Below are 12,530 nucleotides of genomic sequence, written 5' to 3' on the forward strand. Positions count from 1 at the left end.
GCCTCGGCATGATACCGGAGCGGGGCAGAGCCCAATGAGGCATGACGAATTTGAAGGTTCCGTAGCCACGCGAGCGCCTGACTCACTTCGGGATCTGGGTGGATTGCATGTCAGGCCAATGCGAACCAATATTAATGGTTGCAATAAAGAAATGTCGGTCTTGATCATCGTGGCTTGGGAGTCAACCAGTCATCGTCTCGACCAAGGAAAGCAGGTTCGGCAGAAGGCCTTAATCCGGGCTTAGCATGGACGCCACGTGCCTAGAAATGGAACAATGTACACAATTCTTCGGATGAATCAGAAGTCACAATGCGTCCCCAGGCTGGGTGACGTGTGTGCAAAGGAGATGGGGGGTGGCTAGGTTGAAAATTGAACTACACTCCGCGAGGATGGGATGTGGGAGTTTGGACTGGACTGGGAAAAAGGAATGTGTATTTAATTGTAGTATCATCGCCAACATTGTGATATCAAATTATATGCCATGAAAATGGAAATGAATCAAGCAAATTCGTAACAGGTAACTTTTACTTGCTATGCACAACCCTGCGTAGGTTAGAATAATAGCCATGATATGGCTCAAAACTGGCTTTGGTGATCGATAACCCCGGAGAGGTCAGGCTTGGATGCATCTGAAGCAGGGGCGTGGCACTCTTTGGAATTGAAGATACCGACCGGATGTGAAGAAGGAACTTCACCCATCAGCGTCTGAGAAGTGGGCTGGCCAAGTATATCTGAGTTTGGCCATCCCTGTCCCCCAACCACTTTGTGACAAACATCGTCATCTAAATTCATGCCTTCTAGATCATCGGGGTTGATTTCGCCATAGCTGTCATTGAGTCGTTGGAGGAACTCTGGGTCAAAGCCCATTTGGACCAAAGGATTGGAAGACCCTTCTCCCGGCATGGATGAAGTGGTAGGAATGCTGGTTGGAAGACTGGCAGGCATACTACTGCCCCAATCTGTGGCAAATGATGGATCGGCGCCTGTTGATATCATTCCTGCACTACCAGCGTAACTACCAGAGAGACTTCCTCCACGGCTAGGCCCGGCGGATGAAAAGCCCGTTCCGGGAAAGGCGGGGCTGCGGAGACCCGGGCTAGAAACTGCAGGGCTATATAAGCCGCCTCGACATACTGTTCGCGCGAGGACGTTCAACTCCCGGGGTGGAGCTCGCAGGCCGCCATGCACTGCAAATGGGGGCTGCATGCCTAGGTCGTCAAACTGGATAGTATCGTTTTGCACAGCTGTCTCCAGCCCACAATCGCGTTTGAGAACATTCAACCAGACGATGTTGTCCGCACAGGTTTGGTTCCAGGGATCATCACATCCATAAATCACACGACGCGCTTCTTCTTGGAGCATCGTATCTGAAGGGACCAGGCCTTGTGCTTTTTGATTGTGAATGTATGCAGCAAGTTCATGCGAGAGACGCTCGTAGCAGTTGGCATCATTGGGAACGGGGAGCTGAGGTGAGGTGCCATCCCCTTGGGCTTGTTTTGTGGCCCATGGATCAGGACTCCTCCATTCGTAATCAATCATATATGGCGGGATCGCATTTTCGACGCGAGCTTGAATCAAAGGTTCAAAGCCCCAATCCCCTTGCCAATGAGCCATCACAGCGCCATTTTTAAAGTGGCATGCCAAATGATCTACTCGATCTTTCCAAGTCTGGAAAATAGAACCACAGAAGCCGCAACGGGATTTGATCTCTGTGGTACTACTTTGCCATTTATCCATGCACGGTTGGTACTTGGTATTATGCATCAAGCGGAGGTGTTGGTTGAGATGATCCTTCCGATAGAATGTCCTTTCTTGCACTGTCTTCTCCTGGCAGCTGATGAAGTTATGAGTCTCTAGGTGTTCTCCATCTGGGTTAGATGCCGAGCAGAAGACGCAAAGAGGTATACCATTCTGTTCAACTACTCCACCATGAGGAGAGCATGTCCATTTATCCAAGATAAGGTGCATGGACTTTTCGTGTCGTTGCCAATCATACTTGGCAGGGAAGGAATCAGTGCAGAATGTGCATTGAAATGGACGAGCAGATTTAGCCTTGGAATGGGCTAATGTGTTGGCAGGTACCGAGGCCTTACGGCGACGGCGACGTTCTTTACGATCCATTGAGCCCAATGAAAGGGAAGAACGATGAGAGAACGCCGAAGCAAAGGAGAGATCAGAGAGGGATGACCGACTAGTATCCAAACTACTGGCCGAGGCGGTGCGCAGTTTATGTTCAGAGCTGGCATGGCTTGACTCATTGGTACTGGACCCAGGGCGACGGGGCCTCACGTGACCCGATGGGGCCCGGCGTGGACGTGAGGGATCGAACGGGGGATTTGCCAAGGCACGGGTAATATCGCTGATCGTAGCGGCTTCGTTCTCGGGAGGAGAGTACTTCCAACGCTCCAGAGGTGTCATGAGAGATATGTCGACGGATTGTTTCTTGGGAATATCCACGGCACCGGGAACGGGATGAGTGCTGTCGGTCGAGGAACGCACTTTGCCGCGTCGTCTGGCGTTTGCTAGCCAATTGGAGATTTGAGTTCTGGTCAAGCCAGTATCTTGTTTGAGACCATCTCTCTCCTGTTCGGTGGGATAGGGATTCTCGTTATGATCTCGCAACCAACTCTTCAGAATACTGATTGCTTTCCGAGAGAATCGAGGGCTGTTTTTGCGGGAGCGTGCATCAGGATCGTCCGCATATGGACCGTATGAGACAGATTTGAGAGCTTTCTTTCCTGTAAGGCTGCCTGTGGGAACATAGGCGTTTTCAGACACACTGTGTAGGGTCTGAAGGAACTTGCCAGGCGTTTTGGCATGTGTGAAACTGCATTCACGCCAGAGAGAGATACAGCAAGTGCAGCCATTTTGCATGACACCACGCTTGGCAACAAAGCAATCCAGTCCCATTCGGCGACAGAAGTCGCACGGTTCCTGGGCGCGGAACATGGGGTACACCCCGTCGGGGTCAAGGGGCTGTCCGACATACAGATCAGGGAACTCTAAAGACTGATCTTGGGCCAGCGAATTGAAATTGGCCACTTGCTCCTCGGCTTCATCAAATTCAATATCAACGGAGGCGACATCGTCGTCTTGTTGAGTAGAGCCATGAGCTGACGAGGCGCCCTCGAAATCGAAGTATTCCATGCTGAAGAGCACAAGTTCGGTGAACTTTTGCACCAATACGAACAAGAATGAAGAAATTCTTAGGGAACGGAGAGTGGAAGGTGGAAGAATCGGTCTGCTGAAAACTGCCCGAAACCGCAACCTGGGTCCGGGGTAGACAGGTAAAAGGATTAGTGGAGCACCGCCATAGGCCTAAGATTCGGGGGGCCGCTCAGAAGGCAAATTATGCGGCTTTGAAGCATGATCATGTGGGACCACGCGCACATTCGTATCCGCATATGTACATCGGCATGGCCGGCCAACAATGGGTAGACGGAGAAAAGCAGCAACTCCGACGAGGATGGGACGTGCTGCGCGCCCTTCGAATGACAACGCTAAGCCTATTTCGGACTAGCATACGCCCATGCCAAGACCCAGATCAGGCAGGAATGTGTCATCGCGATATCGGACTATAAGGATGAAATTTGCTTCTTTTAGCTTATATCATAGCTTCTTTAGCTTTGGTACAACTAATATAAACCAATTCCCCAGTGAGTTTGCGGCAATAGTTCCTGCCTTGCACTATGCAGTCCTATCTCGCGAATACGAGATCACACGAGCGAAAGTATCTTCATCAGCTCCGTGCTACAATTGTCTTGGATCGTTATGCGTAAACTTTCGGGTAGGCTAAAGCACTATGATATCTATGAGATCAGGCCACAAGCCGAGTATTCGGAAAGCTAACACGAGGTATGAGTATTTGAATTGTTGGATTTTACGGGCATGTATACCAACTTTTCAAAGTACTTTGAAAAGCAACAAGATCCGACTCACCCGAGAGGTTAATATTGGAACCGTACCAGTGACAATCACGGCTTTTTCTTGGAAGTAAAAATAATGATAAAGCAAGAAATGAGACAGCATATCCGACAACAACAACAACAACAACAGCAACAAGAACATACTGTAATCAGGGTAGGTTCTCCACAATATTGCGTCTTCTGAAAAAGAAAATAATAGCAATGATAATACTGTAGCAATAAAAATCAAATCAAAGCCTCTTCATATAAACCGTGCTTTAACCCAGAAGTCGTTCAAATCATCTTTCGTATATCTACCAAGCAAATCTCTTTTCGCAGATCACCCTCCCTTTCGCTTCTGTGTGGAGAAAAAAAATCTAAAGTTCACGAATCGTGAAAAGAAAATAGTGATAAGGAAACCTTTTTTGTTTATGCAGCTGTATGTAACCAAATCCCTTGTCTACCAGTTTGCGTCTTGTCTTGCAATTCTCAAAATACTTATAAAGCTCACGAAGTGGCCCTAGACAATTTTCTGCCTAACGGATTCTCCCCGAAACCTGGTCACAATGATTACAGATGACATCCAGATTTTCGTATGCCGGAGGGCATTTCTGCAAAATGCCCTCCCGAGCATGCCAGTGTCTATATACACATGGTCAGCCACCAACTGTCGACGGTCACTGAAAGTATCCATGTCAATATGAAAGTCTAGACCTGGATATTACATAATAAAGAAACGAGAAAATGCAATGGCGATAGAAAATGTATCTTCTTTCGAAGAGATAGCATGGATCTATATATGGAAACAAGTATTAAGATATCCCACCAGCTGAAAGGATGTGGAAACGTTGAAGAAGTTTACAACAGCTCACGATTTATGACATATAATACCTAAGAAATTGCTCGAATGATGAGCTTTACTCCAGTTTGACCGCTGCTTTAGCTCTGATAGCTATGCACATAGGCGGTATCAGCGAAATGAAAAATCGAGAATAGGAACCAGTGTGGCTATTAAATGAAATTTTTTCAAAACCAAAGGAGTCCCGTATAAAGCCTCTTCTCTACCTCCGCCGCAGCACCCGAACCAGAAGTATAACTTACCTGATGCTCGTTTCTGGCGGCAAGAGTCACAGGCCAGGCGGATATTAAATGATGCCACCACTTGCCAAAATAAAATTAAATCGATGGCCATTATTCGACTACCAAGTTATAATTGAAATGACTGAATGAGATAAAACTCCAGTGGCGAGTCTTTTTTCACATGTCAGTGGTGAGCGCATGTATCAAAAGGTCTCTTGGTGCAGCTTGGACGGACCGCCGCGCGCACCCATATTTATGAGCAGCAGAATGAATGCAAATTTGAAAGTAAGCTGGAGGCCTGAATAGTGCAAAAGATAGTTCCTTTTAGAATCCTCCTTTGAGCTAAAAATACGGTATTTATCCTAGCCCCATCATATCCGCGTCGAGGAGTCTCATTCTGCGGCATTGAACCTCCCCTCTCCTCGCGGTCCCCGAGAGTCAAAAAAAGCATTCGAAATGGTAAGTAAGTGGTAAGTAAAAGATAATTTTACTCTTATTTGTCAATCTCGCTCATCTTTTTCGCAGGTCGAACCAACTCTTGAGAAGCTTCCATTGAAGCTCCTCTTCGTACAGAGTAAACGGGTATCCATTATTGATATATTGCTATCAATGAAGACCATATGTATTCCTCATTAAAAGCCCGCCCGTGCCCGGTCAACCGTTGTCAAGCACTCCGTCCTTTCCCGATATAAGCAAATCATCTTTGAAGCAAGTGAAGAATCTGATCAAAGCCTTCAGGCTCTTTGATCCAGTGTCCATCAACCTCTGCGCCAGAAAACTCGATATATTCAATGTTTGGCATAATTTGCCGCATAATCCGTAATGCCTGTCGTCCAAGATCAACAGATACCCAGGCATCGTCTGACCCATGAATTAAAAGCACCACAGTAGAGAAATGAGAGCTCTCTAGGATTTGGTTGAGCTGTGATAACCCTTGAGTGAAAATCTTGTCAAAGAAGAATTCAGAGACTATGCGCTGTGCCTCAGGGGTATAGTGTCTATCAAGGGATGGCTTGCAAAGCAAATCCTCCAATTGTTGTGCAAATGGTAGCCATCCACAAAAGCCTAGCAGGCCACCTAGTGAACCTTGTAATCTTCCTGTACAGACTGCAGCAAGGAAAGTCCACAAGGCGGTTGCCATACCTTGGCTGATACCTCCAAGGTAGATATGAGACAGTCGCCCTTCAAGCAGATTGGCTTCCTCTTCGATGACATTAAAAATGTGGTAGACTGACTGTGTTAGTCCTTCTTTCTGCAACTCCTGTCTTTCATTGATGTTGCCCAAGGAGTAGGCGTCAAACCAGGAGCAGATGTCTTCTTGAAATGTAGTACTGTATCGGTCACATGAAGTTGGAAAGACCCAGCGATAATAATTAACTCTTTCTACCAAATATGGGTAACTATGCTAGGCGCGGGTGGGCATTGAATGAAATTTGGGCAACAAAGCTAGTTCCATTCGGCGAAGCTCAGGTTATGTGGCTTACGCACGGTCACCTGTATTACCCCACAAGATACTCTGCGACATTTAGACTGGCTGATCCTACACAGAATATCCAGCCGTTTGACATTGTCTTAGTCGTTCTACCACCCAGAAGCATGGCAGACGAGTTAACTTATCTTGTTGAATCTGCCAGAGGATTAAGGTTTGCTGATAGGATGACTGGCCTGTCTGAGTCAGACTCCCATGGCCCGAAAACAAGTCATATAGCTCTCTTGAAGGAAGCTCGCACGCTGATACAATCTGCCGAAGCCACTACCTCGGCTGCGCAACAATTCGTGTCCTTGGCTGAAAGCAAACATGCACAGAGAGACGAGGACATTGCGCGACTAAGCTGCCTGAAAAGAAAAGCCAACGCTCTTGCAAGCATTGCAGAGAGTTTCAGCGATGCAGTGGAACGCTATATTGTAGGCTATTTGACCTCGCTTGCGGGTCTGGGGACAGTGGAGTAGGACATATTGTTGCATTTCAAATAACGCATTGAGGAACACCGTTCAAAGTGTGCTCAATAGCACCATTAGGGACGGAAAAACTTTGTGGGAGGCCTTAGAGATATGCTAGAGCCAGGCTCTTGATCCCTCTGGCCCCTTGCACTGCGACAACTACTTCGTTCCCCGGGAAGAAGCCAGCCTTGAAGGCCCCTATGACCCGGACTCCGAAAGCGAGGACTACTATGTTCATGAGATCATGGACAAACCGAGTTAAGGATCTTCGTTCAAAATGGTCCAGTGAGCATGCCACTAGCCGGCTCGAGATACAAAAAGCGTTCAACATGGCTACATCATGCTTCAGCACGTTTGATGCCCATGATATAGCATTGTTGCTATTAACATTCAAAACCCGCGGGCTTCGGGGTTCAGTGACAACAGGTACGCTTCAATACTCTAAGGTAACATTGGCTAAGAGGAGTTTTTTTGGAAAGTAAAAGAGCGTCAAACAAAACCCAATGATTCCGGTCCAGATGAGGTCCAACGATACATGAAGATCGCTGAAACGATGATGCCAAGAGATCGAGACGGTTGGAATGCTTTCGGTTGGCTACTTGACTCCCACCTCCTTGAGACGGTTTTTGAATGCCCATGATCGTTATTCAACTCATGTTCTACAATTGTTAATGTGCAGTACCTGGGATAGGGAGAGACGTAGGAGACCATTCTCAACTTAAGCAAGACCAAAATCGGGAATGTACAATATATAGTAGGGCTATTACGATCTGACAACTCACCTGAGACAGTGGACCAATCTGCAGCTGATGACGCCGATCATCAACATTAACCTATGAAAAACGCCCAGATCGAGGGGGGTATGATTATTAGGGCAATTTGACATTTCACTGAAGGGCTCGGTTCATGTTCTAATTGAAATCGAAGGGCTAAAATGATTCCGGATTAAACTTGATGAGAGAATTTACCATCATGTTAGATATATGAGGCCATCAACCAGTATACCCGGTGAGAGAAGTGTTGTGTCACTCTCACTTTTGCATCCCGATCTCATGATCAAGAAACTGAGATTGCATCAGCCAAACGTAGTGCTTAGATGAGCAAGTAAGTCACTCAGTCAATTCTTTTCTCAGGTTGCTAGAATATAAAAGAAGTACTACCGGAAGATAATCAATCTAATATGTCCTAAATGTGAGATTCATAGAACGACACGGGAACAGCGACTGTCACGTGCATGGACAAGGCGGAAAAGCGGAAAAGTCTCCGGACAAACTGAACAACATCAGTGACCCATTTTCGAGAGGTTGGCTGCATTGAATCGTCCGCTCCGCTTGTGCTAGTCGGAAATGGCCAGCGATGCACGTAAAGTGCGTAAGGTGACACGCGCTTGTGATGCTTGTAAAGCAAAAAAGAAGGCGTGTACCGGTACGCTTCCTTGTGGCCCTTGCGCGCAGCGGCGGCTGTCATGCACCTACAATGCGGCTTACAACAGAGGTGTCGCTGTGAGCCCACTTTCCTCCGGCCATCAGCGAGGACGGCCAAGCTCTGTAAGCTCCAATACAGATAGAAGCCAACCCCAGACTATAAGCGTTTCTCGATATCAGCAGTCTGCAACAGAGACCCCTGCCGAAAGCTGGGGCCAACCACCAAGCCCTCACAGGTCTCCGGCCCTGAATTTTGCAAAAAATGCACCAGGCACCCCTGCCAACCTGCCAAGTGAGCCAAGATCGACGAACATTACTCCACAGTACTGGGGGCCAATCTCGGCACATTCGTTTCTTGGCCGCGTAGTTCAAAACTTGCCATCAACACCTTCGAAGCTGTTGGCCCAGCAAAAGAATCAAATTTCATCGGAGGAGGAGTCAATTTTTTCTTTCGGGGACCGGGTCGTTCCCAAAATCGGCCCAGCCGAATTCGAATGGCCCACTCGAAGAACCGCGGACATCTTAGTCCGACGATATTTTGACTTCGCATCACCAACTTATCGAGTCCTTCACCAGCCAACAGTTGAGCTGATGATTCATGATCTCTTTCAAGGCGGTAACTCTGTAAATGAAAACACATTAGCGGCTGCCTCCCTGGCAACTCTACTCCTGATATTCAGCATTGCGACAATGTTTCAGCCAGATTCCGAAGGGCATATCACAGATGCTGATACGTCTGGCTGGCAGACAAGTGAAACATATTATACGCGAGCAGATTCTCTTCTATCGCATGAAACGGGTGCGCCAAGCTTGCCCTCGGTACAGGCACGCTTCTTGATGGTACTTTATCTTTTAAGTTCGTCACGAGCTCATAAAGCATGGTTCACATTTGGTACAACAGCTCAACTGATGATGGCCCTGGGCTATCATAATAAACGGTCACGGCTGGGAACCGATCAAGAGGATCTGATACAAAAGGAATGTCAACGCCGCATTCTCTGGTGCTCATATACATTGGACAAATACCTCAGTGTTATTTTAGGTCGACCCCGTCTTTTGCAAGATGAAGATCTGGAAGAAGACCTTCCTTCTCGAATCAATGATCAAGATCTAACCCGAAGCGAAAAGAGAATATCTAAGCGGGATTGTTTAATGGATGCCCCTGTGTTTCATACCGTGCTGGCTCGCATTCTCACACAGGCTGCTAAAGAACCCTATGTGGTCACAGGCGTCTCTACCAAAGAACAACTTGATGTCATTCGCCTCTTTTGTGGGAGAGTCGCCGAGTGGCAGGCCGAGTTACCGGCATTTCTGTCTGGCATCATACAGCCCGACAGCTTAGTCCCTGGATTGAGACGCCAACTCACGGTTCTGCAGCTAGCGCGGTATCACGCATTAATATTCATTACTCGACCTCTGCTGCTCCGGAATTATGGTCAGACTTGGCCTGAATGCGAAGCAAATTGCCAATACTATCTCAGCTTATGTTTGAAAGCGGCACGAGATGCAATTGAGTTGATTCTTGCCTTTGTCCAAGAGAAGCAGCTATTTCAGTCTTTCTGGTATTCTCAATATATTGCGTTCAATGCATTATCGATAATCTATCTTTACCTGATTCAAGTTCAACGCGGTCGGATCTCGCCAGTCAATCTCCGCTTCGTCTCAACCCAGGATGCCCCTTTCGACTCTCCATTGGACGAATCCACGCTCTACAGTTTATCAGAGACCGCACAAGGTCATCTCGCCGATGCAACGGTCCGCAATGCACCGCCATGGAGATATAGCGTTATCCTACAGGGTCTGCGCCGAGAGTTAACAAAGTTGTACCCGTCCGCCCCTGTTCATTATGAAGTCTATGCTAACATCCACAGCAGTCAATACGTTACTACTACTACCCGTGAAAACTCGCCTTCTACTGCACATCAGCGTGATATGATTGCTTTTGCGCAAGCTGAGCAAAATGAATCGGCTATGCAAGATATTCTACCAAGACAGGACGGCGGCGTGCCAGACCTAGACAATGATTCTCATTCATTTCTACTTGATCCGCAGACCGAAATACTACTGGACAATCTTGCAACCGATGAGGACTTGGTTCTTGATTTCTGGCCGCAGTTTGATAGCTTGCCTATCTGTGGGTCTTCTATTTTCTCGCTCTAGTTGACCGTTCTGACCTCTTCAGCTTATCTTGGCTAACTCGCATTCGATCATCGCCGATCATTCGTTTTAGCTAAGTGCAAAGGGCTGAACTACTGGACGCTCAGTTATGAGGATGGTTCATTGTTATTACCAGCGTGCAAAATTTCTCTATTTATCTATTCTTGATACCCCTCAATCAAACCTACCAAATATACTTGTATCGCGTCTGGCCGTCTTGCTCCTCCGCCTTTCTTGATTTCATATTCAGCAAGTGCAGATAACCCGCCAATACAAAAGAGAGCCGATGCCTCCCACGGCAAACGAAGACAAAGTGATGCCACCCGGGCGATATTGTGGTGAGTCTTTCGTGGGGAAGAAGTAGGAGCCATAAATGTTGGACGAATTGCCAAAAAGGTTCACCAAAGCGTATACAATGGCTCGCTTCGTTCGGGTACGAGGAATTGTGCTAGCAATCCATGCCTGCACTACACTAAACGCCGAATAGGAACCGGCGCACATGAGAAACATACCGGTGTACCGCACAGCAGTGGCTGTGGACGAAATAACCCTTATGTTGCCCACAATGTCCACAATGTCCACACAGAGAGGCCAAGCAATTAGAATAAATCTTCGGTCGGTGCGGCTTGCGATCAGGGAATTTCCCAGGGCAGTGAAGAAGCCGAAAATGTATACGGGAGCGATAATCAGCAATGTGACATTGTTACTGTACCCTAGAGTCTTGGCAATGGTCTGTACTGGTTAGAAACAAAAACATGTTGGCTGGGTTGCGGCACATACAGGGAAGAAATAGGTCCAGGTCTGCGAAGAAAGCTGACAAACTTGAATAAGAACGAGCATCCAGGCTTTGGGATCGATGAAAGCGTCACGCAACGCTTCTTTAATAGAGCCATTCTCGTCAACTTAATCGTTGGCTGCACGAGTCAAGCGCCACTCAGCCAAGCGCTGCTCCTGTTCGGTAAGCCACTTCTGCTTGCCCGACGAAGGGAAGTCGGGCAACAGAGCTACTGCGACTAGGCCAGCCACCATGGTTCCCGCGCCTTCATTCATAAAAAGCCATCTATCGTGCCGTCAGTCGCACACTCACGTAAATAGCTTGGCGGAGGACAAACCTCCATCCTGCAAGGCCTCCCTTGCCATCCAACCCAGTTATGATTCCAGCGGCTAGCAATCCACCAAATCCGTTTGCAACTGTATTTCCACAATAAACGATCGCCACACGAACAGCGATTTCTGATGGTTTATACCAAGAACTGATCAGTAGCCTGTGTGATATGCATTAGCAGATATACATCATTGTGAGACCTTTTGAGGTATAACATACAGCGCTCCGGAGAAGAACGGCGACTCCACAAATCCAAGGAAGATTCGCACACACATCAGCCCCGCGAAGTTCTTGGTTGCTGCAGTGCATAAAGAGATGCCTCCCCAGATGAAGATGGTGGTCGGGATATAGCGGGACGGTTTTAACCGGGATAATATAATGTTGCTTGGGACTTGACCCAAAAGATAACCGACGAACTAGAAATTATGGTCCGAGTCAAAGTCCGCTTGTTTCGTTTGAATGTGAATTTTTCACCATTATAGCCACTCCAGTTTGATATTGAGTATCTGAGAGATTCAAATCCACTTGTAATCCTCCCAATCGTGCATTGGCGATATTCGATCGGTCCAAGATGTTGAAGATGAATAGTAGGAACAACGCCGAGATTAGATGAAAATCGATTTTTCGAACCACTAGAGCCGAGTTAACATTCATTCTCTCGGGAATTGGGTAAAGAAACAAACATACACTTGTTCTCTATGAGTCTTGTTTCTTCATCAGAAAGGCCCTCGAAAAGAATCTGCTCTGTGTCTAACGGCTTGGAAGACTCGACGTGCAGCGATGATGTTTTGGGATCAACTTCTGACATAGTGAAGTCTGTTTGTGTACACACATTGAACGAAAAGTGCCAAAAGTCCAAAGGAAAGGGAAATGGAAGACGTCTAATGCAGTCCCCGAGTGAAGTCTTGCCAAGGGCAT

The 12,530-nt window shown here is 47.3% G+C and overlaps 4 protein-coding genes across 4 annotated transcripts; 2 read left to right on the top strand and 2 right to left on the bottom strand.

The window, feature by feature from the left end:
• Positions 1-576: 576 nt before the first annotated feature.
• On the bottom strand, positions 577-3,147 carry N7508_002913 (putative homeobox and C2H2 transcription factor; the record flags this gene model as incomplete). The annotated part of the gene is made up of 1 exon (XM_058460979.1): positions 577-3,147. One exon carries the CDS (start codon positions 3,145-3,147, stop codon positions 577-579), a length of 2,571 nt encoding a protein of 856 aa, XP_058321556.1.
• Positions 3,148-6,377: 3,230 nt separating this feature from the next.
• On the top strand, positions 6,378-6,935 carry N7508_002914 (uncharacterized protein; the record flags this gene model as incomplete). Its single annotated transcript, XM_058460980.1, has 1 exon — positions 6,378-6,935. The coding sequence occupies one exon, from the start codon at positions 6,378-6,380 to the stop codon at positions 6,933-6,935; it is 558 nt and encodes a 185-aa protein (XP_058321557.1).
• A 2,105-nt stretch (positions 6,936-9,040) lies between these two features.
• On the top strand, positions 9,041-10,510 carry N7508_002915 (fungal specific transcription factor domain-containing protein; the record flags this gene model as incomplete). The annotated part of the gene is made up of 1 exon (XM_058460981.1): positions 9,041-10,510. One exon carries the CDS (start codon positions 9,041-9,043, stop codon positions 10,508-10,510), a length of 1,470 nt encoding a protein of 489 aa, XP_058321558.1.
• Positions 10,511-11,410: 900 nt separating this feature from the next.
• Positions 11,411-12,420, bottom strand: N7508_002916 (MFS general substrate transporter; the record flags this gene model as incomplete). Its single annotated transcript, XM_058460982.1, has 5 exons — positions 11,411-11,567; positions 11,620-11,772; positions 11,832-12,028; positions 12,087-12,244; positions 12,300-12,420. 5 exons carry the CDS (start codon positions 12,418-12,420, stop codon positions 11,411-11,413), a joined length of 786 nt encoding a protein of 261 aa, XP_058321559.1.
• Positions 12,421-12,530: the final 110 nt, after the last annotated feature.

The sequence above is a fragment of the Penicillium antarcticum genome (genome assembly GCF_028974205.1).
Source record: "Penicillium antarcticum strain IBT 31339 chromosome Unknown utg000003l_segment0_segment0, whole genome shotgun sequence".
Lineage (NCBI taxonomy): Eukaryota > Fungi > Ascomycota > Eurotiomycetes > Eurotiales > Aspergillaceae > Penicillium > Penicillium antarcticum.